The 26,751-nt window shown below is 44.0% G+C and overlaps 2 protein-coding genes across 3 annotated transcripts in view; one reads left to right on the top strand and one right to left on the bottom strand.

Moving 5' to 3' along the window:
* Window positions 1–5,555, top strand: part of LOC311146890 (serine/threonine-protein kinase STK11-like) — a 67,289-nt gene extending 61,734 nt beyond the window's left edge. For both annotated transcript variants that reach the window (XM_084183512.1, XM_084183513.1), the window contains exon 11: window positions 4,909–5,555. The gene's annotated coding sequence lies outside the window, so the exon portion shown is untranslated. The remainder of the gene's footprint in view (window positions 1–4,908) is intronic.
* A 3,769-nt stretch (window positions 5,556–9,324) lies between these two features.
* LOC311146938 (voltage-dependent calcium channel beta subunit-associated regulatory protein-like) overlaps window positions 9,325–26,751 on the bottom strand; it is a 34,788-nt gene continuing 17,361 nt past the window's right edge. The window contains exons 9-10 of the mRNA XM_084183553.1: window positions 11,840–12,052; window positions 9,325–11,226 (exon numbers count right to left, since the gene is read on the bottom strand). Coding sequence (XP_084039679.1) covers window positions 9,923–11,226; window positions 11,840–12,052 — 1,517 coding nt within the window. The 3' untranslated portion in view covers window positions 9,325–9,922. The remainder of the gene's footprint in view (window positions 11,227–11,839; window positions 12,053–26,751) is intronic.

Raw genomic sequence — 26,751 nt, 5'->3', positions numbered from 1 at the left:
ATGACAGATTTGCACACTCTTGGCATTCGCTCAACCATCTTCATGAGGTAGTCACCTGGAATGCATTTCAATTAACAGGTGTGCCTTCTTAAAAGTTAATTAGTGGAAGACCCAGAGTTACCTCTACTGCAGAGGATAAGTTCATTAGAGTTACCAGCCTCAGAAATTGCAGCCCAAATAAATGCTTCACAGAGCTCAAGTAACAGACACATCTCAACATCAACTGTTCAGAGGGGATTGTGTGAATCAGGCCTTCATGGTAGAATTACTTCAAAGGAACCACTACTAAAGGACACCAATAATAAGAAGAGACCTGTTTGGGTCAAGAAACATGACCAATGGACATTAGACCGGTGGAAATGTGTCCTTTGGTCTGGAGTCCAAATTTGAGATTTTTGGTTCAAACCGCCGTGTCTTTGTGAGACGCGGTGTGAGTGAATGGATGATCTCTGCATGTGTAGTTCCCACCGTAAAGCATGGAGGAGGTGGTGGGGTGCTTTGCTGGTGACACTGTCTGTGATTTATTTAGAATTCAAGGCACACTTAACCAGCTTGGCTACCACAGCATTCTGCAGCGATACGTCATCCCATCTGGTTTGGGCTTAGTGGGGACTATCATTTGTTTTTCAACAGGACAATGACCCAACACACCTCCAGGCTGTGTAAGGGCTATTTTACCAAGAAGGAGAGTGATGGAGTGCTGCATCAGATGACCTGGCCTCCACAATCCCCCGACCTCAACCCAATTGAGATGGTTTGGGATGAGTGGGACGGCAGAGTGAAGGAAAAGCAGCCAACAAGTCCTCAGCATATGTGGGAACTCCTTCAAGACTGTTGAAAAGCATTCCAGGTGAAGCTGGTTGAGAGAATGCCAAGAGTGTGCAAAGATGTCAAGGCAAAGGGTGGCTATTTGCAGAATCTCAAATATAAAATATATTTTGATTTGTTTAACACTTGTTTTGGTTACTACATGATTCCATATGTGTTATTTCATAGTTTTGATGTCTTCACTATTATTCTACAATGTAAAAAATAGTAAAAATAAAGAAAAACCCTTGACTGAGTAGCTGTGTCCAAACTTTTGACTGGTACTGTATGTATGTTTTCAAGTACTGGTGACAAATAATGCATTCCGATTATTGCATAGATTATAATGGACACCTATGATGTGTGTAAAATACTGATTTATAATTACATTTACATTTACGTCATTTAGCAGACGCTCTTATCCAGAGCGACTTACAAATTGGTGCATTCACCTTATAGCCAGTGGGATAACCACTTTACAATGTTTTTTTTTTTTTTGGGGGGGGGGGGGGGGTAGAAGGATTACTTTATCCTATCCCAGGTATTCCTTAAAGAGGTGGGGTTTCAAATGTCTCCGGAAGGTGGTGAGTGACTCCGCTGTCCTGGCGTCGGGAGGGAGCTTGTTCCACCATTGGGGTGCCAGAGCAGCGAACAGTTTTGACTGGGCTGAGCGGGAACTGTGCTTCCGCAGAGGTAGGGGAGCCAGCAGGCCAGAGGTGGATGAACGCAATGCCCTCGTTTGGGTGTAGGGACTGATCAGAGCCTGAAGGTACGGAGGTGCTGTTCCCCTCACAGCTCCGTAGGCAAGCACCATGGTCTTGTAGCAGAAGCGAGCTTCAACTGGAAGCCAGTGGAGTGTGCGGCGGAGCGGGGTGACGTGAGAGAACTTGGGAAGGTTGAACACCAGACGGGCTGCGGCATTCTGGATGAGTTGTAGGGGTTTAATGGCATAGGCAGGGAGCCCAGCCAACAGCGAGTTGCAGTAATCCAGACGGGAGATGACAAGTGCCTGGATTAGGACCTGTGCCGCTTCCTGTGTAAGGCAGGGTCGTACTCTCCGAATGTTGTAGAGCATGAACCTACAGGATCGGGTCACCGCCTTGATGTTAGCGGAGAACGACAGGGTGTTGTCCAGGGTCACGCCAAGGCTCTTCGCACTCTGGGAGGAGGACACAACGGAGTTGTCAACCGTGATGGCGAGATCATGGAATGGGCAGTCCTTCCCCGGGAGGAAGAGCAGCTCCGTCTTGCCAAGGTTCAGCTTGAGGTGGTGATCCGTCATCCATACTGATATGTCTGCCAGACATGCAGAGATGCGATTCGCCACCTGGTTATCAGAAGGGGGAAAGGAGAAGATTAGTTGTGTATCGTCTGCGTAGCAATGATAGGAGAGGCCATGTGAGGATATGACAGAGCCAAGTGACTTGGTGTATAGCGAGAATAGGAGAGGGCCTAGAACTGAGCCCTGGGGGACACCAGTGGTGAGAGCACGTGGTGAGAGCACGTGGTGTGGAGACAGCTTCTCGCCACGCCACTTGGTAGGAGCGACCGGTCAGGTAGGACGCAATCCAAGAGTGAGCCGCGCCGGAGATGCCCAGCTCGGAGAGGGTGGAGAGGAGGATCTGATGGTTCACAGTATCAAAGGCAGCAGACAGGTCTAGAAGGACAAGAGGAGAGAGAGTTAGCTTTAGCAGTGCGGAGAGCCTCCGTGACACAGAGAAGAGCAGTCTCAGTTGAATGACCAGTCTTGAAACCTGACTGGTTTGGATCAAGAAGGTCATTCTGAGAGAGATAGCAAGAGAGTTGGCTAAAGACGGCATGCTCAATAGTTTGAGAGAAAAGAAAGAAGGGATACTGGTCTGTAGTTGTTGACATCAGAGGGATCGAGTGTTGGTTTTTTGAGAAGGGGTGCAACTCTCGCTCTCTTGAAGACTGAAGGGACATAGCCAGCGGTCAAGGATGAGTTGATGAGCGAGGTGAGGTAAGGGAGAAGGTCACCAGAGATGGTCTGGAGAAGAGAGGAGGGGATAGGGTCAAGCGGGCAGGTTGTTGGGCGGCCGGCCATCACAAGTCGCAAGATTTTATCTGGAGAGAGAGGGGAGAAAGAAGTCAAAGCATAGGGTAGGGCCGTGTGAGCAGGACCAGCAGTGTCATTTGACTTAACAAACGAGGATCGGATGTCGTCAACCTTCTTTTCAAAATGGTTGACGAAGTCATCCACAGAGAGGGAGGAGGGAGGGGGAGGAGAAGGTGGCAAAGAGCTTCCTAGGGTTAGAGGCAGATGCTTGGAATTTAGAGTGGTAGAAAGTGGCCTTAGCAGCAGAAACAGATGAAGAAAATGTAGAGAGGAGGGAGTGAAAAGATGCCAGGTCCGCAGGGAGTCTAGTTTTCCTCCATTTCCGCTCGGCTGCCCGGAGCCCTGTTCTGTGAGCTCGCAATGAGTCATCAAGCCACGGAGCTGGAGGGGAGGACCGAGCCGGCCGGGAGGATAGGGGACATAGAGAGTCAAAGGATGCAGAAAGGGAGGAGAGGAGGGTTGAGGAGGCAGAATCAGGAGATTGGAGGGAGAAGGATTGAGCAGAGGGAAGAGATGATAGGATGGAAGAGGAGAGAGTAGCGGGAGAGAGAGAGCGAAGGTTGCGACGGCGCATTACCATCTGAGTAGGGGCAGAGTGAGTAGTGTTGGAGGAGAGCGAGAGAGAAAAGGATACAAAGTAGTGGTCGGAGACATGGAGGGGAGTTGCAGTGAGATTAGTAGAAGAACAGCATCTAGTAAAGATGAGGTCAAGCGTATTGCCTGCCTTGTGAGTAGGGGGGGACGGTGAGGTCAAAAGAGGAGAGTAGTGGAAAGAAGGAGGCAGAGAGAAGTGAATCAAAGGTAGACGTAGGGAGGTTGAAGTCCCCCAGAACTGTGAGGGGTGAGCCATCCTCAGGAAAGGAACTTATCAAGGCGTCAAGCTCATTGATGAACTCTCCAAGGGAACCTGGAGGGCGATAAATGACAAGGATGTTAAGCTTGAATGGGCTAGTGACTGTGACAGCATGGAATTCAAATGAGGAGATAGACAGATGGGTCAGGGGAAAAATAGAGAATGTCCACTTGGGAGAGATGAGGATTCCTGTGCCACCACCTTGCTGACCAGATGCTCTCGGGGTATGCGAGAACACATGGTCAGACGAGGAGAGAGCAGTAGGAGTAGCAGTGTTTTCAGTGGTAATCCATGTTTCCGTCAGCGCCAATAATGAACTAATGGTAAGCTATTTGCCAGCTATGTGTGGCGCCATTTTTGTTGAAATTATACAATGCATTCTGGGTGTCATGTAAACGTCTGTCAGACCAAAGATGTTATAATGAGGTGAAGGGTAAACTTCCGGAAGTGAATGAAGGGACGTGAATGATTGTAGACGACACACCCCCTTCAACATGCATACTGCAAACAGACCAAACTCATCTTGTCTCCTCTTATTATCTTTGGTTGACGCGAAACAACATGGCAGCGCGCACAAAACTACGCATTGTCAGATTACTTTCGATTTCTAGAAAGTGTTTTACTCAATTATTTTGATAAATGGTGAGCTCATCCGTGATGTAATGAAATATAAATGGTAATTGCTATTAGCTAATTCATATTGTGGTTTCTGACAGCCGAGAGTTATCTAAATATGACCGCTTGTGTTACGTCAATCTTTCCTCAGTTAGCGCTAGGACAAATGTAGCCTACAGTTTCCGTTTTGGATGATTGTGAATGCTGTCGCTACTTCTGTGAATGTCTGAACATTGCATCCAAAAATAAACTGGTCACATTCAGGACATAACTTTGTAAGGACTGTGTTTGTGCAAAATGTTTCTGTGAAGAAACAGTGTGGCTAGCTTAAATGTTGACTGTTGCGTCAATCGAAACTGGACGTTCTAAATAAGCGTTCTAATCACACCGGTTTGAGCGTACGCTGTAGGGACCACTGTAGAATGATCACACCTGTTTGTTGGTACGTGTGAAAAGGTTAAATATACTTTTTAAGTCTGTATGTCATAGTCGTACAATAAAATGAACTAAATAAAGCTTGCCCTTCCTCTCTTTCTCTCTCTCTCTGTCCTCCCAGGTTGATATTTTCCCGTTCTTCTGTTTTTGGAGTGCTTGGCAATGGTGAGAGAAGCCTGCTGATGTTGTGCCCCACGTTTCATCCTGAACCATTTGGCTTCAAACTCTTCTTCAAGGATGCCATGCGCGTGACAAAGAGCAGGAGAAGGAGAGAAATAGATTGCTCAGAGACTACCCTTGAGGGTCTTGGTGTGAAGTGCTTGTGTTTCCCTTCACTCTCTCTGCGGAAGACTCTTCTTTTCTTTCAGTCCCAGAGGAGGCGTGGCCTGGCCTTGTGAGACCCACCTTTGTGAACTCTGCCCCAGTTTTAGTGTATAGACAACCTTTTATTTTACAGAACCTAACTGCAGTTTTTAAAGATGCAAATTGTGATGTGTAAAAAGAATGACGTTGATAAAGAATACATATATATTTAAACTATGATGATGATGATGAGTATGATACCCATGTAAAACTGCATGCTGTACGGAGCTTTGAGAAAGGGAAACTACTCGGTTAAGGACAGACAAATGGACTGAAACCTTGACATCCACAGCTGATGGTGAGTTGGGAGGGGTTTTGTTTTCCATTAGTTGTTGTTTTGATTATTTTTTTCCAATAAATATTTTGTAATTATTATTTATATAAAACACATCCCAACCAAACCCTATTTGTTGTCTGGCTCACATTTTCTTTTCTGGTGGTGCACATGGTCATTATAGTGCAGGGTTTTAGTGTTCACACTAACATCAGTGTTGGTGTGAAATAAAACCAGAAGATTTATTCATATGTATAACTAAGTTGCCACAGAGGGGGAAGGCGGATTGAGGGCGATTCTTAACTTTAAAACTGAGGAGGGGCTCAGAAAACGTCAAATGGGATTCTTCAGACCTCGGAAAAACAGGAGTAATATGTTGTCAGGCATCTGTGTTAAAAGATGCTTTTTTCCACTGATCGTCTTATTGTTGTGCTGATCACATCCCTGGAAACTCCTCCCCCTATGACTCAATTCTCTCCCCCTCTCTCTTCCACCTTCTCTTTCCCCCTCCATATTTACATTTCTCTCTCCCTCGCGCTCTGGTCTGACTCACCTGCTCGCTCTGCTGTTCCGCCCTATCTTTCTTTCTCCCTCTTTTCCTCACTCTCTCCCCTTTTACATTTATCCAGAGCGACTTTCTCTCTCTCCCCTTTCCCTCTTTCTCTTCCAACTCACCTGCTATCTCGTTTGCTCTCCATCCCTCTCTCTCTCTTTCCCCTTCTCTCTATCCCTCTCCTTCGCACTCCCTCCCTCTCTATGCTCCAACTCATCACATATCTCCTCTGCTCTCCCTCTTTTGCGCCCCTTCTCCTCCCTCCCTGTGCTATGACTCACCAGCTCTGTGATCTATTCTCAGTGCTGGGCTGATGGGGCAGCGGATTGCGTAAGATGGAGAGACAAACATTGCCCACGTCAGCCCATCACCTGAGAGAATCTCTGCAGAGCCCAGACCAGGCAAAACTCAGTGGGAAACCTCAGCAATGTACCTTTTGATTAATGAAGACTTCCTGCTTTTCTGACCTCATTCTTAGTTTATTTCTTAGCCGTTGCAATTAACCCATCCCCATTTCCATGATTGTGCTGATGGTATCTCTGACAGTTGTGCCAAGAAGTCACTCATTAGTGCAAGTGGATGGGCAACTCCAGTACTCGGGCCTGATTGGTGGCACACTTTTGCCCCAGCCCCAGCTAACACACCTGACTCCAGTAATCAACTAATCATGATTTTCAGTTTAGAACGCAATTAATTTATTCAGCTGTGTTTTCTAGGAATGGGGGAAAAAGTGTGATACCACTCCGGCACCCGACCAACTCAGTGGCCTTGTGGTTAGTGTCCACCCTGAGGTTGGGAGTTTGGAAAGGTGGCATCCTATGACGGTGCCACGTTGAAAGTCACTGAGCTCTTCAGTAAGGCCATTCTGCTGCCAATGTTTGTCTATGGAGATTGCATGGCTGTGTGCTCGATTTTATACACCTGTCAGCAATGGGTGTGGCTGAAATAGCCAAATCCACTAATTTGAAGGTGTGTCCACATACTTTTGTATATATAGTGTAAATGCCCTTCACCCAAGAGACAGCTGGGACACTTCCTTGTTCTCTCAGGCCTCCAGGGGGAAACACTCAGAAATGAGGGAAGCTTCTGGATTCCCCCTCTTTAATCAATTTACAGACACAACATGAGATGATGGAAGGTCGAGGGCAGAATTCTATGGGTCTGGGGCATTGAAGGAGGACAAAAGAGGATGAGCACACAACATGGTGGAATGGGTTGAGGGATTAAATTGGTTTTCTAGATTTGTTTGAACTGATCAGAAAATAGGAACATTTTCAGGTTTGCAAAATTATTTTCTACAATGAAATCCATGTGATGCTGTTGAAGATGCAATACACAACAGAGCATAAAATGAGCACTTGAATAAGTAGTTATATAACAATGATATAAATCTGATTCAAGTCTGTCATCCAGTGTTACTCGGCTAATCTAGAACCCAGTCACTTCTATGGAACTATGATAAATATGCCATATCTTCCTTCCCATCAAAGTGCATTTGTTCTTATGTAAAACTGTACAGTAAATTGGTTTTGTAGATATGTTTGAACTGGGCATATAATAGGTACATTTTGGGGGTTTAATCATTTTTTTAAACATTGAAATCCATGTGATGCAGTTGAAGATGCAACACAACACATGCTGTAAATTACACTTTTAAGACAGGAAAAGGCATATTCAAATGTTAGGATATCTAATCTCCAAGCAAGAATATAGCTATGAATATATAACGTCACATATGGGTCGTTTCACGGAAAGAGTGCCTTTAAATTTTAATCAACCTGTAACGCTGACATTCCGTGATACGGATTGAATAGAGCCCTTAAGCCAACAATGTCTCAGTTCACCATCATTGTAAAGCCCTAGTTATTTTGACAGTCATTTCTAAAGATTATTATTTATTTCATGTTATTAGTCATTCATTTACGTCTGTCCCTCATTTTAAGTTAAACCCTGTTACATGAACTGAAGTCTAGTTTTAATATGGTGAAATATTTTTTTTCAAAAACAACCATTGAACATCTAATAGTCAAATCATAGAGTAAAAGCAGGTGAGCTGGTTCTACTCCTTTTTGTTCATTTTCTTTCTCTTTGTAAAACAACAACTGGTACGCTGCTTCCAGTGTGAAGGAAATCTCGAGATTTTGCTCACCTGACATAGAATACCTAACGGTAAGCCGCAGACCTTTTTATCTACCGAGAGAGTTCCCATCCCTAATTATCACTGCTGCTACATCCCTCCCCAAGCCAACACCACTTTGGCACTCTACGAACTGTATGGAGCCGTAAACACACTAGAAAACGCACATCCAGAGGCGATGTTTCTTATGGGCGGAGACTTTAATGTGGGGAGACTGAAATCCATTCTACTTAACTTCTACCAACACGTCTCCTGCGCTACAAGGGGCGCTAAAACTCTGGACCACTTATATTCTACCCACAGAAACGCATACAATGCCTCTTCCCCCTCAGGAGGCTGAAATGATTTGGCATGGGCCCACAGATCCTCAAAAAGTTATACAGCTGCACCATTGAGAGCATCTTGACTGGCTGCATCACCGCTTGGTATGGCAACTGCACCGCCCTCGACCGCAAAGTTCTACAGAGGGTGGTGTGGATGGCCCAGTACATTACTGGGGCCGACCTCCCTGCCATCCAGGACCTCTACATCAGGTGGTGTCAGAGGAATTGCCAAAGACCAGCCACTCAAGCCAAAGACTGTTCACTCTGCTACCGTCTGGCAAATGGTACCGGAGTATGGACTCTTGGACCAACAGGTTTTACCCCTAAGCCATAAGACTGCAAAATATTTAATCAAATGCTTACCCAGACTATCTGCATTGACCCTATCTTGCACTGACTCTTTGCACACTCACAAGACTATGCCCACTCAGTCACACACACTTTAATAATAATATAATAATAAGCCATTATTATTATTTATTATTATTTAGCAGACGCTTTTATCCAAAGCGACTTACAGTCATGTGTGCATACATTTTTACGTATGGGTGGTCCCGGGGATCGAACCCACTACCCTGGCGTTACAAGCGCCATGCTCTACCAATTGAGCTACAGAGGACCACTACACTAACACTCTCACACAAACCCACATACACTACATACCGATGTCACACACACACACACTTTCATTCAGCGCATGTGACAAATACAATTTGATTGAATTTGAGTCCGGGAGCCTGTAACTTTACAAGAAGTGTGGTCAGTCATGAGGAAGTGCTCAAAGCCATAGAAAAGGGTGGGTCACACATCTGGGAAGGTATTTTGTTTCTTTAATGCTATACAGTAGAAATATAACAAAATCATCTATTGATTGACCTAAACTGAGATAACATCCCACTGGGCACAGACGTTAATTCAACATCTATTCCACGTTGGTTCAACGTAATTTCATTGAAACAACATTGATTCAACCAGTATGTGCCCAGTGGGATGAAGCTAACTGGAGGAGTGAAAGGTCAGCCAGGCTATACAGGGCTGGAGGTCTCCCACCACATACTCTTGTCCTCCCTGGTCCTGCCCTGTCCTCCACAGCCCAGTGAAAAGCCTGTCCTCCAGGGTCACAGACAGCTTATCAGGCAGGCTGGGGGATGGTGCCTGGGGATGTGGCTGGGGGTTTAAGACTGGGGATTCAGGATCTTCAATGTGAAGAGGACCTATGGAGTCTTTCAGGGGCTCAGGGAGAGCCACAGGGGTGGAGGCAGAGGAGTAACTCTCTGATAGACTCATGGCTTGGCTACTGTTGTTGTTGTAATTGTCCACCCTCGGGTCCATCCCTCTGGACTCAGCCCTCAGTGTGTCAGATGACCGAATAGCTGCGTCCTCATTGGCTACAGTCTCATTCTCTGTGCCCTTATTGGTTGACTCCTTAACGTCTGTGCTCTCATGAGCTGCACCCTCATTGGTTTCTCCCTGGCTAGCCGCCCCCTAATTGGCCTCCTCGTCGGCTGTGCTGGCGATACGTGACAGCGTGCTGTGGTACCTCGTGTCCAGAGGGTATCCTGCACTATCGCCCCTCTGTAGGGGTCTGAAACTCTGCCTCTCCAGGGAGAGCGAGTAGCGCCTACCAGACCCCGGGTCGCTGTACTGCTTGTGGCGATGCCACTGTTTGCGCGATCGGTGCCGGGAGCACAGCGGCGACTCCTGTTGGTCGAAACGGGGATCATGACGCAGGAACTCATTGAACAGGGCATCCGTTTTCTCGTCGATGCTGTAGTCACGTCGACGTAGGCGTACAGGCCGAGGCGAGGGCACGGGTTGGGGCAAATGTAGCGGCGGTTGTTGCAGTTGTAGCAATTTTAGCGCTGATAGTGATTGTGGTGGTTCTTTGAGGGTAAGCGTCTGTACTCCATTAGGGGACATTGGGGACCTCTTTACAGGTTTCTCTTCCACCTCAGTACCCTCTCGCATCTCATCCTCCTGCTCCTCTTGGAGCACCTTGACCTCAAAGCTCTCACACACAGAGCCCTTCCTCCCAGAGCTAGTGAAGAAGAGCCTTTTCTCTGACACCGTCTTCCCCCGGGGGCCTCCAGGGGCCCCAAACAGCCTGAGCTCCTCAGGGGCCCGTATTGGAGCCTCAATGGACGTGTACCCGCTGTCCATCTGCAGAAGCTTCCGGCTCCCTGCCTCAGTCTCTCCTCCTACTCCCCCTTCTCCTCCCATACCTCCTCCCCCCTCGCTATCTCTCCTCTGAACCCCCCTGTGACCCATCTTTCTTCCAGTGTCCCTGTATTCCGCTTCCCCCTCCATCTCCTTCTGTCCTCTGTCTCCCCCCTCCCTTTCTGTGTCCCCATACTCCCATTCTCCCTCCAGTTCATCGCCAAGATCCTGGGAGAGGCAGGCAGCGAAGCCGGACCGGCCTGCTGCCCCTCCTACCGAACACACGCTGTCGACGTCGCTGCGTATTGACTCTCTGTCTGTGCTGCTCTGGTCTGAGGAGGCATACTGCTCCAGAGAGGCTCGTAGGCTCCAAATGTCTCTGTACAGGGAGGGCTGGGTCTCAGAGCTCTCCTGTCGACTGATACACACCGCAGACCCAGACGTTGATCGAGGCCCTGGATCTGCACCTATTCCTGCTCCAGCACCTAGCACCCCTTCTAACCCTGATTCTAAATCTGTCTCTATCCTCATCCCTGATGCCCCTAGCCCTACCTCAACTTCTAATTCAGCCCCTGGTGTGGCCCCCACCTCTATCACTGACTCAAACATGGCTCCTGTCTCTGGCTCTTTTTCTGTTCCCAGAACAGCCCCTACACCAGTCTTGGCTCTTACACCCATTCCTGCTTCTGCCTTTGAAGTGGCCCCCAATCCATCCGCAGTCCTTGCCTTTATCCTTGCTTCAGCTTCTTGCTCTGCCTGGAACCTTTCTTCTCCCTCTTGGGCTTCGTCTGTACCCAGACCTTCCCATCCCATTATCTCTGCTCCCATACCCACCCTTTGTTCTGTCCCTAGAATATCTTCCCCTTCCTCTTCATCTGACTCTTCTCCTGACCCAACCCATACTTTGACCTCTCCTGCTTCTGTTCTTGTCATTGCCCCAACTTCTGCCCGTGACCTTGTCTCTGTCCCTGTCCCTGTCCTAGCTTCTCTCCATAACCCTGTCCCTGTCGCCTCCCCAGGCTCTTGCTCTCTCCCCTCAGCCTCAGGGGGCTCTGGTGGTGGGTGAGTCACGTCTCTCCCTCTCCTGCCTCTGCTGGCAGCCTCCACCACCACCACCCCCTCTAACCTGTAGAGAGACAGAGACAGAGAGAGACGTCGGGTAGATTCACCATCGAACAACACCATTCAGATTTAATGGTCCAGCCCACTGTTTGTTAGAAGTAAGAGTCTGTGAATGGTACCTGCCGAGGGAGAGTGAGGGTGGGCAGGTGGAGGGAGATAGCGACCGCGCAGAGAGATGCTGGAGGCTGCTGGTCTGGTTGTGTGTGGAGGGGAGGGGCTGGGTGATGTCATGTCGAAGAGGGGGTGAAGGGTGAGGAGGGGGTGAGTCCTCTTCAGTTGGGTCGGTGTTATCACTGGCTGCTCTCTGTCTCTGGAACGGACGCCTCTTAGGAGAGCCTGAGGGAAACATATATACACACACACACACACACACACACACACAACCAGTGTTATTCTTCTCCATTTTTTTGTGTGATTGCGAAGCAACACACTTCGTCATACTTCAATTACTTATTAATATTCCCACCACTATTCCTCCTACAGCTTTTATGCGAAACATACCATTTCAACTTTATAATGTGCAGAGGTCAAACTTGAGTTGCTTAGAATCACTTAGAATCACTTAAAAATGGTCTATGGTGACCAAAATATGACATTTTGGGAACACTGGTGTCCATACACCTTTTAAGATACACACTCAAACATGTAAATCCATGTTTGAATGATGCCATTTACAACAACAAAAATATGCAAATATGGATTTATAGTGCAGTGGACCATAAAAACATGTTATTATTGCAGAGACTTCATCCAGAATGAGATTCTGACGCAATATGAGTTGGTTTGGAGTCTTTTGGAGCATTTTATAACACGCTTAGACACATTTTCATAATGCATTGTAGCCTATGGCAAGTGACTCTCTGTAGCGAAACACATTTTTAAAAAATAGTTTGGGAGATCAACTACAAGCACAGAAAGAGTAAACATAATGTCATGTAAAAATGGGTGAACTTCCCCTATAACATGGTGTTTCAGAACAAAACTGAATTGCCTAGCAACCCAGCAACCAGTTTTATATGAACAAGTAACTCATTGTATAGCTAACCTGAATAAGAAATGTTGTCAAAATAACACTTGTAAATTCAATACCTGATGTTTCCTAATATAAAAATATTTTTCACTGATAAAATAGCCATTTAGAAGATATTACTAGTGCTAAAGCAGAAGTAGCTAGCTGGGTCATTCCTACATTGCGGTGCCTTTTCAGTGGATGTACAGTGGGGAAAAAAAGTATTTAGTCAGCCACCAATTGTGCAAGTTCTCCCACTTAAAAAGATGAGAGAGGCCTGTAATTTTCATCATAGGTACACGTCAACTATGACAGACAAAATGAGAAATAAAATTCCGGAGAATCACATAGTAGGATTTTTTATGAATTTATTTGCAAATTATGGTGGAAAATAAGTATTTGGTCAATAACAAAAGTTTCTCAATACTTTGTTATATACCCTTTGTTGGCAATGACACATGTCAAACGTTTTCTGTAAGTCTTCACAAGGTTTTCACACACTGTTGCTGGTATTTTGGCCCATTCCTCCATGCAGATCTCCTCTAGAGCAGTGATGTTTTGGGGCTGTCGCTGGGCAACACGGACTTTCAACTCCCTCCAAAGATTTTCTATGGGGTTGAGATCTGGAGACTGGCTAGGCCACTCCAGGACCTTGAAATGCTTCTTACGAAGCCACTCCTTCGTTGCCCGGGCGGTGTGTTTGGGATCATTGTCATGCTGAAAGTCCCAGCCACGTTTCATCTTCAATGCCCTTGCTGATGGAAGGAGGTTTTCACTCCAAATCTCACGATACATGGCCCCATTCATTCTTTCCTTTACACTGATCAGTCGTCCTGGTCCCTTTGCAGAAAAACAGCCCCAAAGCATGATGTTTCCACCCCCATGCTTCACAGTAGGTATGGTGCAACTCAGCATTCTTTGTCCTCCAAACACGACGAGTTTAGTTTTTACCTAAAAGTTCTATTTTGGTTTCATCTGACCATATGACATTCTCCCAATCCTCTTCTGGATCATCCAAATGCACTCTAGCAAACTTCAGACGGGCCTGGACATGTACTGGCTTAAGCAGGGGGGCACGTCTTGCACTGCAGGATTTGAGTCCCTGGCGGCGTAGTGTGTTACTGATGGTAGGCTTTGTTACTTTGGTCCCAGCTCTCTGCAGGTCATTCACTAGGTCCCCCCGTGTGGTTCTGGGATTTTTGCTCACCATTCTTGTGATCATTTTGACCCCACGGGGTGAGAACTTGCGTGGAGCCCCAGATCGAGGGAGATTATCAGTGGTCTTGTATGTCTTCCATTTCCTAATAATTGCTCCCACAGTTGATTTCTTCAAACCAAGCTGCTTACCTATTGCAGATTCAGTCTTCCCAGCCTGGTGCAGGTCTACAATTTTGTTTCTGGTGTCCTTTGACAGCTCTTTGGTCTTGGCCATAGTGGAGTTTGGAGTGTGACTGTTTGAGGTTGTGGACAGGTGTCTTTTATACTGATAACAAGTTCAAACAGGTGCCATTAATACAGGTAATGAGTGGAGGACAGAGGAGCCTCTTAAAGAAGAAGTTACAGGTCTGTGAGAGCCAGAAATCTTGCTTGTTTGTAGGTGACCAAATACTTATTTTCCACCATCATTTGCAAATAAATTCATTAAAAATCCTACAATGTGATTTTCTGGATTTTTTTTCCTCAATTTGTCTGTCATAGTTGACGTATACCTATGATGAAAATTACAGGCCTCTCTCATCTTTTTAAGTGGGAGAACTTGCACAATTGGTGGCTGACTAAATACTTTTTTCCCCCACTGTATGTCTGCCATGTCCCCAGGTGTTATTCATCAACTTCCACGAGAAATATAAGCCATAAAAATAAAATAAACATCTTTCTTTATTATTTTATAGTCCTAAATTCTCTCTCATCAATAAAGTTTTTTTCATGTTTATTGTATTTATAATAATTTTATTTAAGATTTTCTGGGTGTTTCTGGGTGTTTTCACATATAGTCCTCTTTAAAAGAACCGATCCCAGTCCTCATTAAAGTGAACTCTGGGGAAAAAAAACTCAGCAAAAGAGCCAAGTTTTCTTTATATTCACACTGCCTTTGCCTTTGAATGAGGACTCAACTCTTTTGCCAGTTCACTTCACCTATTTTGTGGTCCGAGTCCTTTTTTCATTCACATTGCTATGTTTAGAAAGGAACCAAGATCTTTTTCTAACATTCACTCAATGCACTCTGGGTTTTTACAAAGTGCAGGCAGGACAAGCCACTCCATCAGAATGTGTTATCAGACAGCTAGATACACCAGGGCTGCCAACTTTTGAAGAAAGCTTGGAGTGAGATTTGCTATGTGAATTGAATTGCTCCTTGGCAGAACCAGGGTAAAACATTTATTATTATAATTAAATGAACACTCTAAATTTGACAACATTGTTACTTTGAGATTTTTAAGGTGGTTTGACACTGTATTCAGACAGTAATGAACTGAGATGGGGAGACCGGCAAATGGGAGAAACAGTGGGAAGGTTGGAAGCAGGGATTGATCCCTGTTCTCAGGTGGAAAGCTGTATGTGACATGTGCCGGGGAGTGTTACCACTAAACCAAGGCTCTGAACAGGAAATACTCATATTAATGGTTGATGGCAGTGGGTAACCAAATCATAGATTGCAGTCTCCTTGTCCATAGACTACTTTCAAGGTAAGGAACCAAACACCTTGTATTTTGGGTGAACTCTCTCTTTAGAATAGGCTGGAAGAAAATCCTGCTTGCTCTACAGGGGGGTTGATCTATGTTTCTCAAGTGCTGGGAGTTTGAAAATGTTCTTGTTATAACAATTAATTTCTCAAAATCACCCAACCTTCAAGAAAAATCTAATGAATATCAATATTAAATGTGGTTTATGCCTACTAGTTGAAGATCCTTGCCATCATCTTACGCTACATAAATACGATGTGTTTATGAGTTGTTAGTCCCCCTACCATCTCTGCCTAGCATGTGCACAATATTAAAATGTCAAAAATTATATTTGAGGCCTGGAGCATTCAATATCAAATGCTTATTTGAATGACTTATTCAAAACTGTCCATGAATGGCTGTAAAAATACATAGCCTCATAATTCATTTTCAAAGACACAAGTATGCATATCAGATTTCAAATATATGATGACACTGGCAAAATTGGGAAGAAGTGTAATAATAAAAGAAGTATGGGGAATAACAGTAGTGTTCTTGCTGCTAAGCACACTAATTATCCTATATTTTAGCCCATTGTTAAGAATGACAATTGTTCCACTGATCAGACTAAATAAAGTAAATAGCTAATACAAACTTCTGAAGACAAAATTACATAAATATGTCCCTACACTAACCTAAATATTTATTTATTTATATTCCACCCTCTTTTCATAGTTCCTAATCAGGTCACCCTACCAAACTTCCCTGCTAAAACATAGGTCTGTCTGTCTGCTGCCTTTTCGTTGTCACAGCCTAAATTCCAATCACCTTACAAGGGGACTAATGCAAGTGTGGATTAAATCGACTTTAGTACATGCTGTCAAAAGGCTAATGGACTAATTGGAAAAATAAAAGCAGTACTTTTCAATGCGTGAGATATAAGACGTGTGGTGTGTGAGGGTGAGAAGAGGGTGAAATGTGTGTCTCATGGCCAATGTGTTTAGTTAAAAGATGAGACATAATAATTGTAACCAGAAAATACTATTAACATGTAAATATTATTGGTAACAGAATAAATAGCAGAAGAATACATGCAGATTAAATAATGCTGTAATTTAAAATTATACACCCAATGTAGGCTACTGCCCCTTTGAGATATAATTGATTTTGCACCCTATGTTGTGATTCTCACCAAATATGTTGTAGTTTTCTCACACTGTTCAAACCCAATAATCAAATAAACAGTTTATGAAGCTCTCTTAGCCTATAGATCCCATATTGCAAACAAATAATCTGTCCAAAAACAGCAGAATTTTTTTTCTGTGACCCTGGGATGTTATTATTAGCCAAACAGTCAACTAAAACAAGAGTTTATATTGGACAAATTCAAGTAGGTTCTTACCCATTTCGCTCTGTATGCTTCCGTTTAAGAAACGTTTTGCAAAATAATTGGCGTAATGAATACACCCCTGCACATCATCATCTTCTCTCTTTCGTGGCACCAATGTGAGGGGTTATGGCACGGGAAACGGTGTTGGAGTAATTTAGCGTGTGGTGTGGGAAAAATGACAAGTGAACCTGGGGAGCTTTGCGTTCACATTGCCCTAAAAAAGGGAACCGGACTGCGAAATTCAAGCGAACTAAACTCAGACCATCTCTCGAGATGGTCTCAGTTCGGTTTGCCTCAGGGGCTCTTTTGAGTGTTCATGCTGCACAAAAAATTAAGCGAACCACACTGAGTTCACAAAAAAACACCCTCTGATATCAGTGGCGGCTCCTGAAAAAATTCTCAGGAGGGGCAATTTTTCTGATGATTTAGGTGACCTACACACATTTTAAAAAAGATATGTCCAGCAACAACATGAAGACAGGGGCAGCATATAAGTCAATACCAGAAGCATTTATTGACTGATCTGGGGAGATGGATTCCAGTTTCTGTGACAGATTATAAATAATCTCTGATGCCTTTGTTATATTAGCTTTTGGTTGAATGTACTGTCGTAGTAAATATATAATGTTATAGCTTGGTCTGACTAAAATCTTGTGCATGACCCATTTTGTGTTGGGCGTTTGTTTTCAATCAATGCTGTTCCTATCCTATAACAATGGACAAAAGAGTCCTATCTTGTCAGCCTTGTCAGCAGGTGGCTAAGGACAACACCCACGCCATAGGTCTCTCAGTTCTTCCAACTCACGAGTTCTTGCTCTGAGGACACACACACACACACACACACACATCATCACTGATAAACACACACACACACACACACACACACACACACACACATCATCATCACTGTTAAACACACACACACACACAAAAATCCCCTTCTCTTAGGCTGAACATCTGAAGACAGAGAACCCGACTCAGAGCCAATGCAACAGTGATACTAACCTGGAGGGGACGTCGCCCAACTCATCAGGACCAATCAGAAGATCAGAACTACTAGATTCAACCTACTTCATTTTATTGTATAAAATGTCAGCACACAATGTTTCGGGGCTCTCTTCTGATAAACTCCCTACGAGTTTGACGAACGGGTCCGTGCACGCTATTCCAGATATCTTTACCTCTGAATAAACTGCCTATATTATACCATTATCCACCCTGTCCAAAGTCTCTACTTGGTCTCAGTTCTCCAGTAAACTTGTTTTATCAACAAAAGCAGTTCAATGTCGGGGTACAGAGTCGCTCTCTTACCAGGATCGCGGTCCGCTCTGACCAGGGTGAAGCCGGCCGGCACCACTTCTCTGTCCGGGACTCTGTCATCCAGCCAAGTCTCCCAGCTGTATTGGGATTCCGCTGCCAGCAGCGTTTTCATTATTTAGTCCGTTCGTAGCGGGTATGTACACGATCAACAAGATCAGTCCAAAACCAACCACTGGAAATCCATGGTTGGCAGAATGTTTGTAAACTAAGTCTACAAATTAAAAACATAAAATAACGCCACACTGCAGGTCGCAACAGAGACGCTGCTAGCCGCTATTGTCTTAGTTACGTTCATGGTTACGTCACGTATGACGAAAGCGCGTAAGTGCAAGCCCACAGACACCCATAGAGAATGTATTGAAAGCTTTGAAATTTGAAAAAAATAGATTTTACATGACAGGCTATGAGAGACTTCTGGGCGATTTTCAACTTGACTGAAATCGCCCCAAAAACGGGCGGGGCCATTTGAAGCACGACTTTAGCCTGATTTGACATTTAGTGGCTGGCAGATCAGACGTGAACACTGATAACTACTGTTGCCGTGATATAATTGATTAGAAAAAAAATCCCTTCCTTTTCCCGTTTGGCAGTGCGTCGCCCATATCGCCCTATTGAACAAGCCGTCCCTGTCTGATATGACTTTCCACCCTGTTCATTTGTTGTAATTACCCTTTAAGAAAACAACCCCTTCCTACAATAAAACCACATTCAGAAAGTGTCATAATTTCTTTGGTGGGAAAACAACGGCGCAAAGTTAAATAAATATAAACACTCAGTTGTATCTATTTTTCCATGTTATAATGCCGTATCTCCCACTCATACATTTCTATTCTGTTAGCCTAGATTATAAAGATGATAGATTATTTCAAAATGTTAAAATATGTTTGATAGAGAAGTTAAAATCCTGTTCAAGCGTTCACCATTATGCTAGCTCAATCTTACTCACTCACAGAGCTATGCCTAATTCAGGCTCCAAATATCCACCATGTTAGGTTCCACCCTGTTAGGATTATGCACCTAACATGTTGGAAAATGCAGCAAAAAAAATTTAAGTGCTTGACCAATATGTTTTAGCTAGCTGGTTAGCAATTTTCTTATGTCTCTAGCTAGCTAGCTAGCTAGCTAGCTCTGTCTTTTAAAGAAAACTACTGACCACAACTACTGACCACAACCACACCTACTGACCACACAACTATTGAACCACACAACTACTGGCCACAAACACACAACTACTGACCACAACCACACAACTTATGACCATACAACTACTGACCACACCTACTGATCACAACAACACAACTACTCACCATAACTACTGAACACAACCACACAACTACTGACCACACAATTACTAACCACAACTACTGACCACAACCAAACAACTACTGACCACAACTACAAACCCCAACTACACAACTACTGACCAAAACTACTGACCTCAACACTACTGACCTCAACTACTGACAAACTACTGACCACAACTACTGACTACAACTACTGACCACAACTACTGACTACAACCACACCTACTGACCACACAACTATTGAACCACACAACTACTGGCCACAAACACACAACTACTGACCACAACCACACAACTTATGACCATACAACTACTGACCACACCTACTGATCACAACAACACAACTACTCACCATAACTACTGAACACAACCACACAACTACTGACCACACAATTACTAACCACAACTACTGACCACAACCAAACAACTACTGACCACAACTACAAACCCCAACTACACAACTACTGACCAAAACTACTGACCTCAACACTACTGACCTCAACTACTGACAAACTACTGACCACAACTACAACTACTGACCACAACTACTGACTACAACTACTGACCACAACCACAACTATTGAACCACACAACTACTGACCACAACTACTGACTACAACTACTGACCACAACCACAACTATTGAACCACACAACTACTGACCAAAACTACTGACCAAAACTACTGACCACACAACTACAGACCACACAACTACTGACCATAAGGTTGTGTCGGCTGTGTGTTGTGTAGGCTATGCGTTCGGGTACAGAAGTCTGTGTCATCATGCAAAATGATAATTTTAGAGTGTGTATTAGTTGAAGTGCTTCAGTTCTAGCCCACCCAATTTTCCAGAAAAAAATTCTGGCTACACTACTGACATTAAGATGTCCATTGTCCTTGCCAATCAGGATTTCATTGCGAATGTTGGAATATTGTTAATTATTTTGACATATAAAATGACCATAATTACACAGTTGTAGGCAACGAATTTAACCACAAGCTGAAGTGTCTATGATATCATAATCTAACCACTCGACAAGCCTACGGTGGCGCCAAATTCAACCTGTGAGTCTCCAAGCACTGTAACGCTTTAATGAACCTGTCACGACTTTTCTAATGTTTTAATTTGCATCAATTAAATAAATAGACTATCCATTATTGTTCACAACCCCCTGTCATAACCACGATTAGGCCTACCTGCCATATTGGTTTAGTCCAACAGTTGCCTAGGCTACATGGAATACCAGGATGCATACTCAGAGCATGCACTGACCAGCAGGCAAGTGTCTTCACTGACATTTTTAACCTATCCCTGACCCAGTCTGTAATACCAACTTGTTTCAAGCAGACCACCATAGTACCCATGCCCAAGAACGCTATGGTAACCTGCCTAAATGACTATTGCCCCGTAGCACTCACATCTATAGCCATGAAATGCTTTGAAAGGCTGGTCATGGCTCACATCAACACCATCATCCCAGACACCCTGGACGCACTCCAATTTGCAGATGACGCAATCTCTATTGCACTTCACACTGCGCTCACCCACCTGGACAAAAGGAATACCTATGTAATAATGCTGTTGATTGACTACAGCTCAGCATTGAACACCATAGTCCCCTCCAAGCTCATCACCTAGCTCGGAACCCTGGGACTGAACACCTCCCTCTGCAACTGGATCTTGGACTTCCTGACGGGCCGCCTCCAGGCTGTGAGGGTAGGCAACAACACATCCGCCACGGTGACCATCAACATGGGGGCCCCTCAGGGGTGTGTGCTTAGTCCCCTCCTGTACCCCCTGTTCACGACAACCGCGCACGACTCCAACACCATCATCAAGTTTGCTGATGGTGGTAGGACTGATCACCGACAACGATGAGGCAGCCTATAGGGAGAAGGGTCAGAGACCTGGCAGTGTGGTGCCAGGACAACAACCTCTCCCTCAACATCAGCAAGACAAAGGAGCTGATTGTGGACTACAGGAAACGGAGGGGCGAGCACGCCCCTATCCACATCGATGGGAATGTAGTGGAGCGGGTCTAGAGCTTCCACATCACTAAGGAATTAACATGGTCCACACACACCCACACAGTTGTGAAGAGGGATCGACAGCGCCTCTTCCCCCTCAGGAGGCTGAAAAGATTTGGCATGGGCACTCAGATCCTCAAAAAGTTATACAGCTGCACCACTGAGAGCATCTTGACTGGCTACATCACCGCTTGGTACGTCAACTGCAAGGCACCCGACCAGAAGACGCTACAGAGGGTGGTGAGTACGGCCCAGTACATCACTGGGGCCGAACTCCCTGCCATCCAGGACCTATATACTAGGCAGTGTCAGAGGAAGGCCCAAACAATCGTCAAAGTCTCCAGCCACCCAAGCCATAGACTGTTCTCTCTACTACCACACGGCAAGCGGTACCAGTGCACCAAGTCTGGAACCAACAGGACCCTGAACAGCTTCTACCCCTAAGCCATAAGACTGTTCAACAATACTGGTAAATAGCTAATCAAATGGCTACACGGCCTACAATCTCTCCCTCAACGTGATCAAGACAAAGGAGATGATCGTGGACTACAGGAGTCATCAAGGCAAAGGGTGGCTATTTGAAGAATCTCAAATATAAAATATATATTGATTTGTTTAACACTTTTTTGGTTACTACATGATTCCATGTGTTATTTCATAGTTTTGTTTTCTTCACTATTATTCTACAATGTAGAAAATAGAAAATAAATAATAATACTTTTTTTGAATGAGTAGGTGTGTCCAAACCTTTGACTGGTACTGTACATATTACCTAGACTAACCAGTACCCCGCACAATGACTTGGTAACGGTACCCCCTGTATATAGCCTCCTCATTATTATTTTATTGTTGCTTTTGTATTTTTTAACTTTAGTTTACTTTTTTTTATTCATAACTCTTATTTTTCTTAAAACTGCATTGTTGGTTAAGGGCTTGTAAGTAAGCATTTCACTGTAAGGTCTACACCTGTTGTTTTCAGCGCATGTGAAAAATAACATTTGATTTGATTTGATTTATTAGGATCCCAATTAGCCGACGCCAGTGGCGACAGCTAGTCTTACTGGGGTCGGACATTAAACAAAAAATACATTACAGACAAAATACCTTACAATTTACACACATTTAAAAACATTAACATGTAGTGTGTGTGTGCATCTATCAGTTACACATACATGTCAGTACATACACACAACAAGTAGGTCACATGGGGGAGCGGTGTTGTGCCGTGAGGTGATGCTTTATTCGTTTTTTGAAACTTTACTGTTCACTTGCGCTATATTAGTTGGAAGAGAGTTCCACGGACTCATGGCTCTGTATAATACTGTACGTGTCCTTGAATTTGTTCTGGACCTGGGGACTGTGAAAAGATCTCTTGTGGCATGTCTGGTGGGGTAAGTATGTGTGCAAGTTCACTATGCAAACAATTTGGAATTTCCAAAACATTCACATTTCTTATAAAAACAAGAAGTGACGCAGTCAGTCTTTGCTCACCTCTTAGCCAAGAGAGGCTGGCATGCATAGTATTAATATTAGCCCTCTGATTACAATGAAGAGCAAGACGGGACACTCTGTTCTGGGCCAGCTGCATCTTAACTAGGTCTTTCTTTGCAGCACTTGACCATATGACTGGACAATAATCAAGATAAAATAAAACTAGAGCCTGCAGGACATGCTTTATAGAGTGTTGTGTCAAAAAAGCAGAGAAATCTCGTTATTATGGATAGACCTCTCCCCATCTTTCCAACCATCAAATCTATATGTTTTGACCATGACAGTTTACAATCTAAGGTAACACCAAGTAATTTAGTCTCCTCAACTTGTTCAACAGCCACACCATTCATTACCAGATTCAGCTGAGGTCTAGAACTTCGGGAATGGTTTGTACCAAATACAATGCGCTTAGTTTTAGAGATGTTCAGGACCAGTTTATTCCTGGCCACCCATTCCAAACTCTTTGTTAAGGGTTTCAGTGACTTCATTGGCTGTGGTTGCTGATATGGTTGAATCATCAATATACATGGACACACATGCTTTGTTTAATGCCAGTGGCAGGTCATTGGTAAAAGTAGAAAAAAAGTATAGGGCCTAGAGAGCTGCCCTGCGGTACACCACACTTTACATGTTTGACATTAGAGACTCTTGGCATTCTCTCAACCAGCTTCACCTGGAATGCTTTTCCAACAGTCTTGAAGGAGTTCCCACATATGCTGAGCACTTGTTGGCTGCCTTTCCTTCCCTCTGCAGTCCAACTCATCCCAAACCATCTCAATTGGGTTGAGGTAGGGTGATTGTGGAGGCCAGGTCATCTGATGCAGCACTCGATCACCCTCCTTCTTGGTCAAATAGCCCTTACACAGCCTGGAGGTGTGTTGGGTCATTGTCTTGTACTGTACGTTTTCTCAACAACAGGTTATGGTCAATAATATCAAAGGCTGCACTGAAATCTAACAGTACAGCTCCCACAATCTTCTTTTATCAATTTCTTTCAACCAATCATCAGTAATTTGTGTCAGTACGGTACATGTTGAGTGCCCTTCTCTATAAGCATGCTGAAAGCATGTTGTTAATTTGTGTACAGAGAAGTAGCATTGTATTTGGTCAAACACCATTTTTTCCAACAGTTTTATAAGAGCTGGCAGCAAGCTGATAGGTCTGCTGTTAGAACCAGGTAAAGCCACTTTGGGTACAGGAATGACTTTGGCTTCCCTCCAGGCCTGAGGAGAAAGCCTTTCCTCTAAGCTCAGATTAAAGATATGACAGATAGGAGTGCCTATAGAGTCAGCTACCATCCTCAGTAGCTTTCCATCTAAGTTGTCAATGCCAGGTTTGTCATTATTGATCGATAACAATAATTGTTCCACCTCTCCCACACTAACTTTACAAAATTCAAACTTGCAATGCTTTTTCTCGTTATTATTTCTTTTTTTATACTTTTTCTAAATTTTTATATGACGCTCACTGTTTGTTGTTTGAATTTACTGCCTACGTTTGCCCACATTGAAAATGAAGTAATCATGAAAATAATTGTCAAAATCAAAGGTGATTCGATGAAAGATGGAGTTGAATTTGTCTTTCTGCCCATCATTTCATTATTTTTTAATTTTTTTCATCATTCTTTATATAATTGATCTTGGCTTCATAATACAGTTTCTTCTTCTTTTTGTTGAGTTTAGTCACATAATTTCTCAATTTGCAGTAAGTCAGCCAGTCAGATGTGCAGCCAGACTTATTAGCCACTCCTTTTGCCCCATCGCTTTCAACCATACAGTTTTTCAATTCCTCATTAATCCATGGAGCCTTTCACAGTTCTAACAGTCAGTTTCTTAACAGGTGCATGTTTATCAATAATTGGAAGAAGCAATTTCATAAATTCATCAAGTGCAGCGTCTGGATGCTCCTTATTAATCACATCAGACCAACAAATATTTTTAACATCATCCACATAACAGTCACAGCAAAATCTCTTGTATGATCTCTTATACACTATTTTAGGCTATAGCCACTATATTGTGATCACTGCATCCAATGGGTATGGATACAGCTTTAGAACAAAGTTCTACAGTATTAGTAGAAATGTGATCAATATATGTGGATGATCTTGTTCCTGTAGTGTTTGTAAACACCCTGGTAGGTCGATTAATAATCTGAACCAGATTACAGGCACTGGTTACAGTGAGAAGCTTCCTCTTGAGCGGACAGCTTGATGAAAACCAGTCAATATTCAGGTCCCCAAGAAAGTAGACCTCTCTGTTTACATCACATACACTATCCAGCATTTCACACATATTATTTAGATGCAATTAGCAATTAGTGGCCTATAGCAACGCCCCAAAAGAAAAGCCTTTAGATGTGCCAGGTGAACCTGCAACCACAACATTTCAATAACACTTGACATAAGATCTTCTCTAATCATTACAGGTACAGTGGGGAGAACAAGTATTTGATACACTGCCGATTTTGCAGGTTTTCCTACTTACAAAGCATGTAGAGCTCTGTAATTTATCACAGGTACACTTCAACTGTGAGAGACAGAATCTAAACAAAAATCCAGAAAATCACATTGTATGATTTTTAAGTAATTAATTTGCATTTTATTGCATGACATACAGTGGGGAAAAAAAGTATTTAGTCAGCCACCAATTGTGCAAGTTCTCCCACTTAAAAAGATGAGAGAGGCCTGTAATTTTCATCATAGGTACACATCAACTATGACAGACAAAATGAGGAAAAAAAATCCAGAAAATCACATTGTAGGATTTTTAATGAATTTATTTGCAAATTATGGTGGAAAATAAGTATTTGGTCAAGTTTCTCAATACTTTGTTATATACCCTTTGTTGGCAATGATACATGTCAAACATTTTCTGTAAGTCTTCACAAGGTTTTCACACACTGTTGCTGGTATTTTGGCCCATTCCTCCATGCAGATCTCCTCTAGAGCAGTTTTGTTTTGGGGCTGTTGCTGGGCAACACAGACTTTCTACTCCCTCCAAAGATTTTCTATGGGGTTGAGATCTGAAGACTGGCTAGGCCACTCCAGGACCTTGAAATGCTTCTTACGAAGCCACTCCTTCGTTGCCCGGCCGGTGTGTTTGGGATCATTGTCATGCTGAAAGACCCAGCCACGTTTCATCTTCAATGCCCTTGCTGATGGAAGGAGGTTTTCACTCAAAATCTCACGATACATGGCTCCATTCATTCTTTCCTTTACACGGATCAGTCGTACTGGTCCCTTTGCAGAAAACAGCCCCAAAGCATGATGTTTCCACCCCCATGCTTCACAGTAGGTATGGTGTTCTTTGGATGCAACTCATCATTCTTTGTCCTCCAAACACGACGAGTTGAGTTTTTACCAAAAGGTTATATTTTGGTTTCATCTGACATTCTCCCAATCCTCTTCTGGATCATCCAAATGCACTCTAGCAAACTTCAGACGGGCCTGGACATGTACTGGCTTAAGCAGGGGGACACGTCTTGCACTGTAGGATTTGAGTCCCTGGCGGCGTAGTGTGTTACTGATGGTAGGCTTTGTTACTTTGGTCCCAGCTCTCTGCAGGTCATTCACTAGGTCCCCCTGTGTGGTTCTGGGATTTTTGCTCACCGTTCTTGTGATCATTTTGACCCCACGGGGTGAGATCTTGCGTGGAGCCCCAGATCGAGGGAGATTATCAGTGGTCTTGTATGTCTTCTATTTCCTAATAATTGCTCCCACAGTTGATTTCTTCAAACCAAGCTGCTTACCTATTGCAGATTCAGTCTTCCCAGCCTGGTGTAGGTCTACAATTTTGTTTCTGGTGTCCTTTGACAGCTCTTTGGTCTTGG

This window comes from Coregonus lavaretus (assembly GCF_964263955.1).
Source record: "Coregonus lavaretus genome assembly, chromosome: 19".
NCBI lineage: Eukaryota > Metazoa > Chordata > Actinopteri > Salmoniformes > Salmonidae > Coregonus > Coregonus lavaretus.
The sequence above is the reverse complement of the archived record's forward strand: the minus strand, read 5'-3'. Positions and strand labels throughout refer to the sequence as shown.